The sequence below is a fragment of the Phalacrocorax carbo genome, chromosome 4 (assembly GCF_963921805.1).
Source record: "Phalacrocorax carbo chromosome 4, bPhaCar2.1, whole genome shotgun sequence".
NCBI lineage: Eukaryota > Metazoa > Chordata > Aves > Suliformes > Phalacrocoracidae > Phalacrocorax > Phalacrocorax carbo.
Genome location: NC_087516.1, coordinates 83573615 through 83587488, shown reverse-complemented (window position 1 = coordinate 83587488; position 13874 = coordinate 83573615). Strand labels below are relative to the sequence as shown.

Genomic DNA, 13874 nt, shown 5'->3' with positions numbered 1-13874 from the left:
ACAAAGAACCACGCATCTTCCTACTCTCGTCTTGTAGCTTTAGTTGGAGCTCAATACATTATTCCATAGACACCCTACGCCTGCCCTCCACTACACATAATCAGCTGAGAGCAGAGCCAGCAAAACCAACCACATCAGATGATGACATTACCTTAACGTGGCATAGACATGTCTACACAGCTCAAACATGGCTTAGATGAGCCCATTCATTTGCTTCTCATGCACAATAGGCTAATCAAGTCAGAGTTGAAATAGAGCCAATAATTATAGCTGAATAATATAACAGTGCCTAAGTCACACATGTTGGTACATTCAAAACCCAAACAATTTCGACTGACAAGGAATATAAGTGTGAAGGATTCTTCCAGCATTAGCATTAAGCATACACCGTATACCGCAGCAGAAGTAAAAGGTATGAATAGGTATTCACAAGGTTTTGGTTTTATTTCTGTTAACAAGTACAGAAGAATGCATGTTCTGGAATAAAAATCAGCATTTTTCCAAGGAAAAAAATCCACTTACCTTCATCAGTTAGCTCTGATTTGCACATTCATATCATAGTCCTAAGAACAATTTACCTGTGCCATATTGTCCTCACGTGCCACTAAAATGTTTCACTTCAAAATTTACTTTTTGTACTAGGAGAAAATGAAGGAGATGAGAAGCAGACTGCTAGCACTTACTCATTCCACCACAAAACCGGCTCTCAGTTTCTCTCTGTGGATTCTCAATACAATGAAAAAAGGAATGGAGTGGAATGCAGAGACTTGAGCTCTTAGAATTACAGTTTATCTATTCTGATCACCTCTACTAATAAGATAATTTTTCTTTAATTAACAGGCATATGAAAACAGGTTTCAGATAAACAGGTAGCTTAACAATATTAGCAAAAAAAAGGTAAAGCCACGTCTGCTGCTCACCTTGCTTTTATTTGGCTTTTTCTAGCAGCTGCCTCGCTAGCTGTCATGGGTTCAGGAAGAGTTGAAGGGACAGGAGAATTCTTGGGAAAAATAAATTTGAATAAATTAAAAAAACAAAATCCTGAAAGAAAAAAATCATTATGTATTCAAGAGGAATACTTGGGTTCAAGCTTCTTATTTCACACGGCTTCTTGCCGAACTCACATGGCTATAGATGAAAAGTGTTTTAATTTAACAGTATGTCTATGTCCTCCTATCTGTTGCACAGAGAAAAACATTGCTGTGTTTTGTCAACTACTTCACCTCATATACACACTATCAACTACCGATATTAACATCAAACCTTTTCGCAAAATATTTTCTTGTAACTGCACAGAAGAAACTCATTTTAGCCTCAAGCTTAGGAACTAAAACAATGCCTAACCTTTGGATCAAACAGTAGATTTAGTCCACCGCTACACAAGTTCCAGAAAACCGGGCAGCACCTAAACTTCTATGGCCTTTCAACTTAGTCCCATCTCATTCAAATTCATGTAACTAAGTAAAACGGCAGTTCTGCGGGAGGGAGAAGGAAGGTTATCTCACTGAACTTTGAGAAGGTCAGGAGTGTCCACGTGCACACTTCACTACTGCTTCTCTTTTCAAGGCAGACATGGGGGCTAGAGGGGCAAGCACTACCAGAGAAAATTATCAGCAAGAGAAACCAGTGCCTAGACTACTGCTCCTAGTTCTGTTTTAGCACTTCAGCGGGGGGGAAAAAAAGGGGAAAAAACCAACACACACAACAGCCTCACTTTGTAAGAATACTCCAAGCACTTTCACTTTTTAATGTCTGTCATAGGGCAAAGGGCCAACTAAGCAGGCAATTCCTATCTGCAGGGGAAAAATAGAAAAACCAATGACAATATTCTCAAGTCACCTGAGCGAGGTGATGCTACTCCTCCAGTGAGTGACATAATAAATTCCCAAATTATGTTATGTCAAGATAAAGTTATATACTTGCTCGTATTTCAGGATAAAGTATTCAAGGGAAATTACTCCTCCTAATCACACATCGCAACAGCATAATGAAAAACCATTCAAACCACTTGAAATTCAGCCTTTACCTACAAACAGTAAGTACTTCAGGGTTCTCTGATTATTTTTTTAAGCTAAGCTTCCAAAAAGCAACACCCCAATTTACTGAGCACCTTCTTCTCCAACAATCAGTGACAAAGGAATTCAAAGGGATCTCACTAAGTTCAACCGTCTGCCTCTGAAAGCAGTTTTCTATAACTGACATCAGTTCCAACATCAATTTTGAGACAGATTTTTCCTGGTGCCTATCTTGAGAATCACTTTACAATACCGAACATGATTGATGTGCCCTCAAATTCCATTGCACAGTCATTAGACCTGTGAATGATATGATCACTGAGAGAGAGTTCACACTTTCAAACGAAGTTCCAACTCCTGTGGAAAATAAGGGTAGGAATATAGGCTAATGAAGGCACTATTCTGTTTGCCTTCCAGTTCCCTGTACGTCCTTCCCATGGATTAACATAACTCTTAAGGACGATTAAGGAAAAGTATTTCTCTAGAACAAGCATAAATGCCCCTGACACTATAGTTACACCATTCAACTTACTGTCAAGAAGTTTAAGCTCAGTAGTGTATTTCATATTAATTTTATTAGACACAAGATACTAGAAATGGTTAAAACTGGCGGTCAGATAATGGTGCAGCATAACTATAATTCATGGAGCTATGCTCTCAAAAATAATAGAAGTATTTTTTTATAGCGCTTATGTTACATGTACACAATAGCAACTTGAAGCACACTCCGCTCTATGTTTTCAATTCAGGAACGAGGTTTATGAAGACATTGAAATAATCTTCCTCAGTTGATTTGACGATACTTTTTGTCAGTGCTACCTAGAAAGTAAACTAAAAACACAGAAGAAAATTAAAGACTACTTACATTAATATTAGACACTGGACAATCCTTTTTGGCAAGTTTAAAGGCAAAGTAAGATACTTGAAAGATATCGGGTCTCTGCTCTTGATCAGGTTCAAGCATGTATCCTGCCAAAATTGATAAGACCAGGTTATCACTGTTGTTTATCAAAACCCCTGTTGAGACAGGGTGCTACCCGCAAGAAGAAATTCAGTAGCTCTGCCAAATGAGTTTACCCCAGAAAGAAGAATTTTTGTTGTTATGATGTCAAATTTTTTAATATACTTTTAGTGAAGTCAAATAGCTTCTAGGGTCAAATATTATTGGAGATGATGTATGCTGTTTGATATTTTGATACTCAGTTGTGGAAAGGGTAGCTAAATAGAAGTAGTAATAAATAACTGCAGGAGCAACATAACACCAACTCAGAGTACCAGATTTTTCTAGGGTTAATACAAATCTATTTTAGCTAACACAAGATTCACAAATATATCTAACTGCATCAGGCTAAGGTTCTACACGATCTTACTTGTCTTGCAGGTTTAGTTGGCTATGCTCACTTTGGCGTATTTAAAATAAGTACGTACTTCCACGGATGAAAAGACTTACTCCTGACGAGACACAATTTCTGATGTCCCTGTCAAGCACTAGCTTCCCAAACTCAAAGCTCTGGTGTTTTTCAAGCAAGTTAAGAGTTACTTTATATTGTTTACAGTATGATACATAGTACATAATCAGAAAATCTTGCCTGAATGACTGAAGAACCTAAACAGCTAAAGACTTTGGTTTTTTCTAAAAAAAAAAAGCTAAGCTTCTAAGAATATGTTCAGCTACAAAGAAAATTAACAACCTATGAAAATTTAAGTTCTCAGTTTTGATGAGAAAATTAAGCTACATTTACAAAACTGTTCAGTAGTACAGCCCACATTAAACAAGATCTAGTAAAAAATATTGAAGACTTTAATATCAATATAATTTTAGATACCTCTTACAATTTTACTCCAAGCCATTATTTCATGGCCAATACAGTTGACAGCAGGTTTTATTTTTAATGGGATTTCAAAAAATAAAGGAGACTTCAATTCACAGTGACAGCACCATTAAGTGGCAACAGAACACTTTCAAAGTGACTCCTGCTACTTGCTTCTGAAATATTAGATTTCTGAGGTGGCCAACATTCAGCTTGTCACACATGCCTTCCACCCACCACCTTGTAAGAGAGGTGAGGTGAAGCCCAGAGTCCCTAGAATACTTTTCATGACCAACAGCAGCTTTTTTGGGGGTTTAATTCCAAATAGGAAGAAGGGAAGTTTCCGTTACGCGGTTCTTCCCCACCCACATATATTCCATGCCAGTAATGCTAATCTTGGCAGGGCAGTTCACTGAATCTTAATAAATCAGCATTCATACTTTTAAGGAGACAGGATTAAAACCTGTATTCTTCTAAAAGTAGCACTGTGACATAGAGAAAAGGACTTAATCACTCAAAAATTCATCTCATTTCGTCATTTAAGTATTTGCAGAAGTCAAATGCTTGCCATGGCAACTGCTGTTTCTCCATTACGAATGCGTGCTCAAAAAAATGATTTCTATTTGGTATGTCCTATATACAAAAGCATCAACTATGGGGTCAACACATTCAGAACTTCGAAGTAACTAAGAGCTCCTCTTCAATCTTTCTGTATTTTCTGCGTTCCGTCAGGTTAACCTACTCAGAGTTGCCAAAAAAACCAACTGAAAAGACTCATTATTGCTGTAAATATTAGATCCTCTATCTCGGTACTTGGATAATAGACTAACCACTAGCCTCAGAACTTGTTGTTATCCCAAGTCTTCCTTCACGCTCTTTGTGCTTTCAATCTTCTGTGAGAGTTCGTGTCGGAGACTTCCGGTTGCACGAACTTCAGACTTATTTTGTTATAAACCATGGAACTACTACAAAATTCCCCCCGGGGCTATTCATCTCAGTACCTTCACATTTCTAAACTAAACTTGCACTTGAAATTTGTTCAAGCACAACTATCCAACTGGGGTAGTAAATACTGTTAACGACCTGACATTCCATAAAAAATACAAACTTAACAGCAAAAAGGAACTGTGAATAAATTCTGAGGTACCTTTTTCATTCCCCTTTGTGGTTTGTGGCCACCTAAGGAAAAAAAAAAAATCACCCATGCCTACCAAAGAAACCAAAAATTTCTTTCGACTCCAGCAAAGCTCTTCCGAGTTGAGAGGTACAGTTTCATCTGGCAGGTCTTTGGCCCATTTTACTCTGTTTCAATTCTGAAGTTATCAACTCACCCATTAAATGCCCAGAATACATTAGCTGATTTTTAACGTCACCCATCCAGGAGAACAACTCGCTTGTACTTCACTCACGTGGCTCACCTTTAGCACTACTGGAAAGAAGATTGCTCTAGGTTTCTGAAATTCCTTTCTAGGCCAGCACCTCAGTTCCGCACCCTGTGGCACAGTCCTCCATTGAGCGAAGCGATAAGCAAGCCTCCTTTCAAGGGCGAGTGCAGGAGTTGCAAGACAGATGGCAGCCAGAAGCAACTCCCACTGTTCACTCAAGAACCCAGCCAGTCTGCACCCATCCAAGTCAGTCGTTTACATTAGTGGGCTCTTCTGGGTTTTATTTGATTTATGAGGCAAAATAACTGCAGCACTGCCCAGATACTTACTTATCAAACAGTGTATACTATGGGAGTATCGGGAATTGTCCGGAATGGTAAAGCTTCCATCACAAATAGCAACTTGACTTTCTCCAAAGGGAAGTGAAAAGAAACAAAGTTTATACAGCAAGCAGCCAAGTGCCTGTAAAAAACCAATACAGCCACTGTAAAGGGATGAGAATAAGCCTTTTACACAATAAAGCAGCACCAACGAGAAACAAATTGCATCTGAGCTACAGCTGATGCTTACACTGTTCTGTAGAAGCCGCATTACTAAACACTTTGTCGATGTGACAAGCTGATATATAAAGCAGCTCTAAAAAGGCTTTCTTTCCCACTGACTCCTATGTTAGACAACGAGCTACCAAAATAAGAGCATACCCTGCATTCACACTGTCATATCACCCAGAGATACCACTAGCGTTTCAGCTGAATTTAGTCTTCATTTACTTCGCTGCACATCACCTAATTAAAGCACCTTTCCTTATTGTGCTGCCACCAGGTTTCCAATAGGAATCACTGGTGACTATCAAACAGCAACCTGAACAAAAAGAAACAAAGGAAATTCCAAATCATGTCCCCCTTAACTCAAAATGATCACCACACATGGCTTTCATTTTATTTATAGAAGACAAAACTACCAAAGATGCCTCTACTGTTCTTTGCATTGTATAGTTGCATGATATATTTCACTTTCCAAGGGTTAGTTTTTCAGTTAAGTCAATGTTGCTTTTAACTTCCCACACACAACTATCCATTAGTTCCCTATTACTTAATACTTGATATTTTGCTTACCCAGATATCTGCCTTCGTCGTAATTGGTTTTCCTCCGTAAAGATTGATCATTTCGGGAGCTCTGTACGATAGTGTTGTATACCTAGCACATCATTAGAAGAGACCATAGATGAAAAGAGTCCTCAGAACTGAAATCATCTGCCACACACACACCATTCACACCCAGGTTTCAGGCACGCACCTGGCCTTGTCTTACGCAACTCAAGTCGTTTACTGCATTTGCAAGATCACAGAGAATATTTCAAGTAGCAACATAATATTTGTTCTTGTGTATTATAATTTTAAATCAGCTAAAATTTACTTCTAACATTATTTCCCCAGCACACGTACTTCTGCAAGAGTCACTTAGCTTAAATACTGCAATTCTCAGTTATTTCAAAGAGGTAATGTCAGAGTCATACAAGAGTACTCCCTATCGCCTATTGAAACACACAGAATGTGGACTTCAAGAAACTAACATCTCCAAGTATTTACTAAACTGGTAGTCCAAGTATTTTTCAGAGCCGGGGGAAAAAAACCTGTATCACCTTATAGCTTGAGAACAAGTAGCCTGTACTTATTCCTCTGCAGCAGTTAGCCTGAAGGGGCAAAACCAAACTAATATATTATTTCAAGAGTGCCCCTGTAATCAAAGTCAAAATGTTTTTCTGATCAGTCTTAGGAGAATGACCGTGGACTTAACTCTTCAAATAAATCATAACGTAAATCCATTCCAATACTTATTTACATAATTCTCTCATACTGTTAGCTGTATTACCATAGCCTACATTTCAAGTATCAAACTCCTAAAATGGCCAGTAGCCAGACATAAATTTTATAACTCTCTAATTTCAAAACAGCATGCTTTTCTCTAACAGGTTTTTTTTTTCTTTAGGAGTCTCAGTTTTACGAAAATAATCTGTGAATAAAGAAACAAATTTATGTTAGCAGATAGTTCCACAGGTTTACTGTACTTATGTCAACACTAGTTCAAGTTGAACCATTAAGTTCGGTTGATATTAATAAGATATGTACACACTGCGCAATAACACATTTGAGTTTCCTAGAAGCACAACCATTGCTTATGATAGGCCACTTAAAAGTGAACTTACTTCTTTATTTCTTCTTCAACCACATTAACACCATCTTTTTGAGGATTAAGGTATTTGCTAGTGGCACTGCCAAAATCACAGAGAACATAGTTCCCGCTATCATTTAACAATATATTCTCCACCTTGAAAGGAAATGAACACGCAAACATTAGATGAAAGTAACAGTATTAATTTCCAAGGTAACATGTTCTCACAAACAAGTTGGAAAGTTTTCAGAAAAATCAATTGATAGGCTTGGCATTAGCACTAAGTAATGTCTTACGGTTTAGTCCCTCTGTTTACAGCTCCACCGATAGCAAGTGCTTACCTAACTAGAAGTCAGTCTTAGTGAAATACCTCATATATTCTCAATTCTTTTTCCAGGAGATCATTAATTTTAACCTAGGTGTTCCTTTTATGAAGTTCATACCTTTAAATCCCGGTGAACTATAGGTGTTTTGCACTGATGTAACCGGGCAACAGCTTCACAGGTATCACAAAATATTCTCATTACTTCTGACTCAGTAAAGCCTGTCTGCAGACGCTGATTCATCTGATTCACAACTTGCCCAGCTAAAGAAACAACAAATTGCTTTTTTAGTAATTACTATCATGGAGAGAAATAAAGACCTACTTATATGCAAAAAGTCCACAAGTAAGACGCAAGGCAGATTTCCAGCCTCTGTATTTATATTAAACAAACCTCATTTTCCAAATACACACTCTTGTACCATCCTAGACAGAAAACTTACTGTCTCAAGTGAATAAAAGAAAAAAAAGAAAGTCCCTATGACTGAAACCCGTTCGGGATGAATGGTTGTAAATACAAAGCAGCTTCCATCACATAAAGAAGTTACGTCAAAAGTGTCTCTTGCATTTAGATCCATAGCCAGAACACTGTGACCGAACAAGTTCACTTTTACTCATATTCTAGGCACTCTGTGTCTTTCTGGGAGATAAGAAGAAAAAAAAAAAAGAGAGCCCTAAGTCCACTCTTTGAGGAAGACCTCACTAAACCTCTTCATATGTTTCTTTCTAATATTGGGAATCATTATTTCCCTGTTTCTTGAAATAATCTTACTGGATAGTACTATGCTTCTACTACCACCATGTTCACTCAACACCAACAGATGAAGCAAGACTCAATATCTGGAGGGCCTTGGTGAGCATTCCGTGAAGCAAGTATGCTTTGAAAAGAGTAAAGCCAAACACTGTTAAGTCATCTGACACTTGACATCCACGTGGCTGTTTACCATCATAGTTTAGCGAAGAGTCCTATCAACAGGAAGGCAGAAGCGAGGTCCTGCAAGGGTACAGAAGTTCACCAAGAGGATTGAGGGTTGAAACTGTGGCCGTTAGTTTTCAACTTGTCTCCTTATTCCCCTCCCCAAACCATACGTCAGGATAGTCTTTGGCACCTTATGGTAAAGATTGCACAAGCTGTAGCGTTTGCCACTTCTACTGCAAATAAAACCCATGTAAATCTCAACTAAAAGTATTCTTCAGGCACTGCAAAACATGCAGTGAGTTTTCTTTCTAGTCTAGAAGTATTGACTCTGTACTCGTAGCACTTGTTCTAATAGAATCATCTATTTGGTTTAACCACCATCTTTTTTAATGAGGTCGGTGCCAAGTTACCCTAAATTTCACGTAAACTTCAGAAGTTCAACTCAATGGCAAGTTGATTCCAATGCATACGTGAGGTGGGGATGGGAAAACAAAAACAAACAAACAAATCTATCAACTACCTGTCATTATGTATTCTATCGAGCAAAGTTACATTATAAAGTGGGACCACAGGACTATTATTTTATTTGGCCAGCATTATCAATGGTAACTATGCTATGGTCATTTATAACACATGACCTGTCACATAAGAGTAAAGCATCTTAGATATTGTTATCTAAAACAAAAATACCAAAGAGAGGAAAGCACTGAAAAGCTTGCCAATATTTCCGATCAAATTATGTTCTAGCTACACATTGATTACCACAAACAGCAGTTTCATGCTTCATACTTACACGAATAATTTCCCTTTTTCTAACCATACTTAATGGCAAAGCTGTGTGAAACTGACTTTAATATTTTCCCAGTGTTCAAGAGCAGCAACGCAAACAGAAAAGCAAAAAGAACTAACTGGTTTCCAGCACAAGATATCGAGGTTTACCTTTTACATTAAGGGAACAATTTTAAGTAAACATCCCCTGTGACTAATACAAACTTTTTCTCTGCATTTGCTCTGAAAACCTAGGAGTTGCCTCTTACCTCGACAGTACTCCATGAGAATAAGTACCTCCCAAACATTATCACTTATAGAGTTCACAGCGCAATCCAAATAGCTCACAATATTCTTGTGCCCAGACAACTCTTTCTGAAAAGGAAGATGCACATTACAATTCAGCACAGAAAAATTTAAGTAAAAAGACAGTACAAGTCTTCAGACAACCATTCATCATTTCAAGCTAAGTTAACCCCCTCCCACATCCACAGAACGTAAGCTCATTGCCGCCACCCATGTCAGAGCGACCACTACAAAGACAATGCAATTACTACTCAGAACAGAAATTTACGTGCTACTTTTTGGACAGTGCAAACACATCCAACTATTGCATTTTAAAACAACCTTGTTAAGTAGTAATAGCTAGAGCCTGGATGTGTAGGCAATAGAAGAATCAAGCTACTCGTGCCTGTCCTAAGCTAAACTGAAACACAGTCTCTCAGTTATTAAAAAAGGTAGCTGGAAAGAAGACACAAGTGTTGCCATCTGAGCTATTATGAAGTTATTACAAACAAGCAACTGCAGGTGTCCGATGGGGGGAAAAACCTAACTCTTAAGAGCTATTTTACATACAGAATTAAGCAATGCTTATTTCACATCTGACTATACAAGTGGTGTCATCTGTACTACTGACTTGCTGCCTTTATGTTAAGGCCAACATAAAAGTACCTCTTAGATAATTAAATAGGCACTGCTGAGATTAGAACAGGTGTAAAGTAGAATTGTATGGAGATGGAGATAAATAGCCTTTCTAGTATCTGCTGAGGGGCAATATAATAGATTTCCTCTTGCCAGCCAAAAACTAATGGTTTTTTTTCCCCCCTTAAATTTTTATTTTACCTGTCAAGTAAGCATAAACCCAAGAATGCCTGAGAAAACATTCTAGTTTCTCCTTATTTAGTAATCATCTGCTGAAAACCAAAGTCTGATGACACAGGGGAGTTGAGCTGCACTTCTATCCGTTACCTCCGCATTGGACTGCAACTTCAAGAATACACTTATGCCTACTGAAGAAAACACTTGTGGAAGTCACCAGCAGCATGATTTGGCTCACAGATCTGTGGCACAGAGGCCTTGAGAATTTGAGTAATGACTGCAGAACTGGTAGAATTTACTGTTACCTGGGAAGCAGATGCGCCGACCAACTTGACTGTAGCATCAAATAAATTTTTTTTGTAATTGCTTCGCAAGTTAATCATGCGCCAACCCTAAATTCAGCATTAGTTTCTGAAACTAACTGTGCAAAATCAGGAGGGTAATGTCAAAAGAAAAGTGATCTAAAAGCAGCTGTCACTGAAGAGGCACTTTGTGTACGCATATTACAAATTAATACATTCTCCAGTTACAAAAACGGGTTTCTTACCATAATTGTAATTTCTCTCTTGCATATGTTGAGGTCTGGCACATTATTAACATACATTCGTTTCAGTGCACAACGTACCCCGCCATGGGTACGTACCAGAAACACAGTTGAGAAGCCACCTGGAAAAAACAATTACAAGCAAATTAAGCTACTTAAGTTTTTGTTATTCCTCTAGCCAACATTGATACATGCTTAGAAACAAGTAACAAAGTCTACATCACTCATGGAGTATTTAAACATTTAAAAACTTACAAGGGTTTGCTACCTCAATCCATTTCACATAGATGAAATATTCGTAACAAAAATATTAGGATCTTATTACTTTGTTACTACATTCATTAAACCCAAATATTTGAAAAGTATTTTCACATACAAATAAATTTACAAAGCCTAGTACAATCTCTGTGTATTCAGTTATCAACCCTGAAGTACTTAGAGTCATCCAGAAACCTGAACAACGTGAAGGTATTCTCCAGATCACAATTTCTAAACCCCTCAACACTTGATAAAGGTTAATATTAAAATCCCTAAACATACATTTCAAAATATAAAAATTAAAACACTAAGAAAAGAGGAAGCCTTGAGAGATACTGAACAAGTCACATAACTTTTCAGCATAGCCTAAAGACAGGTAGGCCTTCCCTGTGATCACAGCCAGTGCAATTAATGAAGTCTCAAGTAATGTTTTTATTTAAACCCATATGAAATACACAGGTAAGAATTAAACATTTTCCCACAATAAGCCCCATCAAGAGCATTCTGGGTCCAACAGCAGCATCAACTGTGAGCCATATACTGAAGCCCGCCTCCCACCTTCACAGTATAAGGATCTTCTTCTCCTCTTAACTGGTAGAGAAGATGACGCAAACAGGTATTGTACAAAGTGAAGTAGCCTCCACAGGAAGTACCTCCAAATGCTCAGGCAAACCAAGGGAAAAACAGAACTCCCCTGTTTTGTCTGTCCTCTGTTACTCTTCACCACTGCTCGAGGCCTCAAGCAGCTTACATTAGCATCACCTCAAGGTTCACATGCACAGCTTTCCCACAGTTTTGGGAATCTGCCTCAGAGAAGAGCCCGTGTCAATCATGCATTCTTTAATTAACTGCTGTCTGATGGTAAGCCAGCTATCACCATGGGAGCTTTAATCTAGTGCAAAGACTCAGGTACACAATCAGGACCGAAATACGTAAATGGAAACCCTTAACTGCTCTGATAATTAGGCAGCCAACTGAAACGCACACCTTCCGTGCCTCATTATACTTAAACACTGCCTGCAGATCTTATCATGCACCTCACCTGAAACAAGTCTCATGTGCTTGAACAAATGTGCACGTAATAATCCGCAACTCAAGAACTTAGGTTTTATTAGGAAATTATCTTGAAGATTGAACATGGATTATTTTTTACCTTAACTGCATGTTTGGCCAAATGAGATGCTACATGGTCAAAACAGCATTACTTCCAATTTTAGTACAAAAGCCTAAGTTCTGCAAAATTATAGTCCTTAACTGAGTTGACTTAGGGCCTTCCCAAAACATTAACAGGACACCTGCTCTGAAGTTACTCACCTTCTAAAACTGATCCTATAGGGCTCCCCTAATACCAGCCTGGGGGATCGTGTTAAGAACCATGTGCAGACCTTTGTTAGTGTAAGATTTTTTGTAGTATGCCCTTGATGGGAAGAGGCTTCTTTTTTAAGCACCAATACTTGACCAAAAATACACAGCACTACTCAGGTAAAGCACAAAAGTAATGATCAGAAACCAAAAATCACTTCTTGTCATCTTAAGCAGCATTAAAATCTTCTACGACTAGCAGGAGGATAAGAACCAAATGCCAGATTTCAAGTTTCCCTGACAATTTTTTTTATGTAACCAGAGTAGACATGACTGGGTAAAAGCCATCAGTACGAAGTAGTGAAAATAATCTAAATATACTGACAACTGCTCTTCTTGCCATTAGGTGGCAATATGAACTAACACTTGAAACCTGTTAAGAGCCATAAAAGCAGACCTATTGCCCATCTTGCCAAGGGGTAGATATGTGACCTTGAATGCTTTTCTATTAGTAAATATTGCTACTATAGAAGTCCTTTCATCGGAGCCAAGTGGCATAGCTCTGAATGAAGCTTGAGAAGTACATTTTTTAATAGGAAAATTAATAGCTACTAATGTTCTGGGAATCTTTATCCAGCAAAACCCTGAACCGTTACGCTTTTAGCTTTTCAAGTGATTTCTCATGTTAAGCTTCACACTGAATGCACCAAAGCAAGCAATCGTCAGTTCTGTAAACACATAGGAAAAATCTTATTCAACATTGCTATCCGGGGCAAACGTTGCTGGCTATAAACGTGGCCTTCTCCTATACACAAACGCAACCAGAAATAGGGAGTAGTTGCTCTGCCAGAGACTCGAGACTGCAGACTGTACAGAAAGAACTACACTTCCAATGCCTGTCAGCATAGGAGCTGGCATTTCACCCACATTTCCAGAAACAAAAAAAAAGTCCATTATGTTACATCAGTGAAGACCAAAAATACACTGACTTTTCCATAACACAACACTTGCAAGAAAGCTTAAAACAGTACTATCATAAGCTATGGCACATGAAGAGATGACAAGGAAGTTGCAGATGTTAAGCCACTGTCTTCTCCACACCCTTCTCTTCTTTCCCACCCATCGTGGCAATTCTGGTTGCCGTATCAAATGCCTAATATAGTCTAGTCACAGCTTCCCCACAGCATCCCCATCTTCCCATGCACAAGAAATACCACAACATGCTGCAGCTGGGCCCAAGACAGGCATGCAGGCACTAACTGACTAGTGCATATTGACCT

At 38.4% G+C, this 13874-nt stretch overlaps 1 protein-coding gene across 3 annotated transcripts in view; it reads right to left on the bottom strand.

The window, feature by feature from the left end:
* The window catches only part of BMP2K (BMP2 inducible kinase), a 63697-nt gene that overhangs the window by 28785 nt on the left and 21038 nt on the right, over nt 1-13874 (bottom strand). For all 3 annotated transcript variants that reach the window (XM_064450762.1, XM_064450761.1, XM_064450760.1), the window contains exons 2-9: nt 11038-11156; nt 9662-9767; nt 7827-7969; nt 7418-7539; nt 6327-6408; nt 5541-5673; nt 2881-2984; nt 921-1000 (exon numbers count right to left, since the gene is read on the bottom strand). In XM_064450762.1, the coding sequence (XP_064306832.1) occupies nt 921-1000; nt 2881-2984; nt 5541-5673; nt 6327-6408; nt 7418-7539; nt 7827-7969; nt 9662-9767; nt 11038-11156 (889 nt within the window). The remainder of the gene's footprint in view (nt 1-920; nt 1001-2880; nt 2985-5540; nt 5674-6326; nt 6409-7417; nt 7540-7826; nt 7970-9661; nt 9768-11037; nt 11157-13874) is intronic.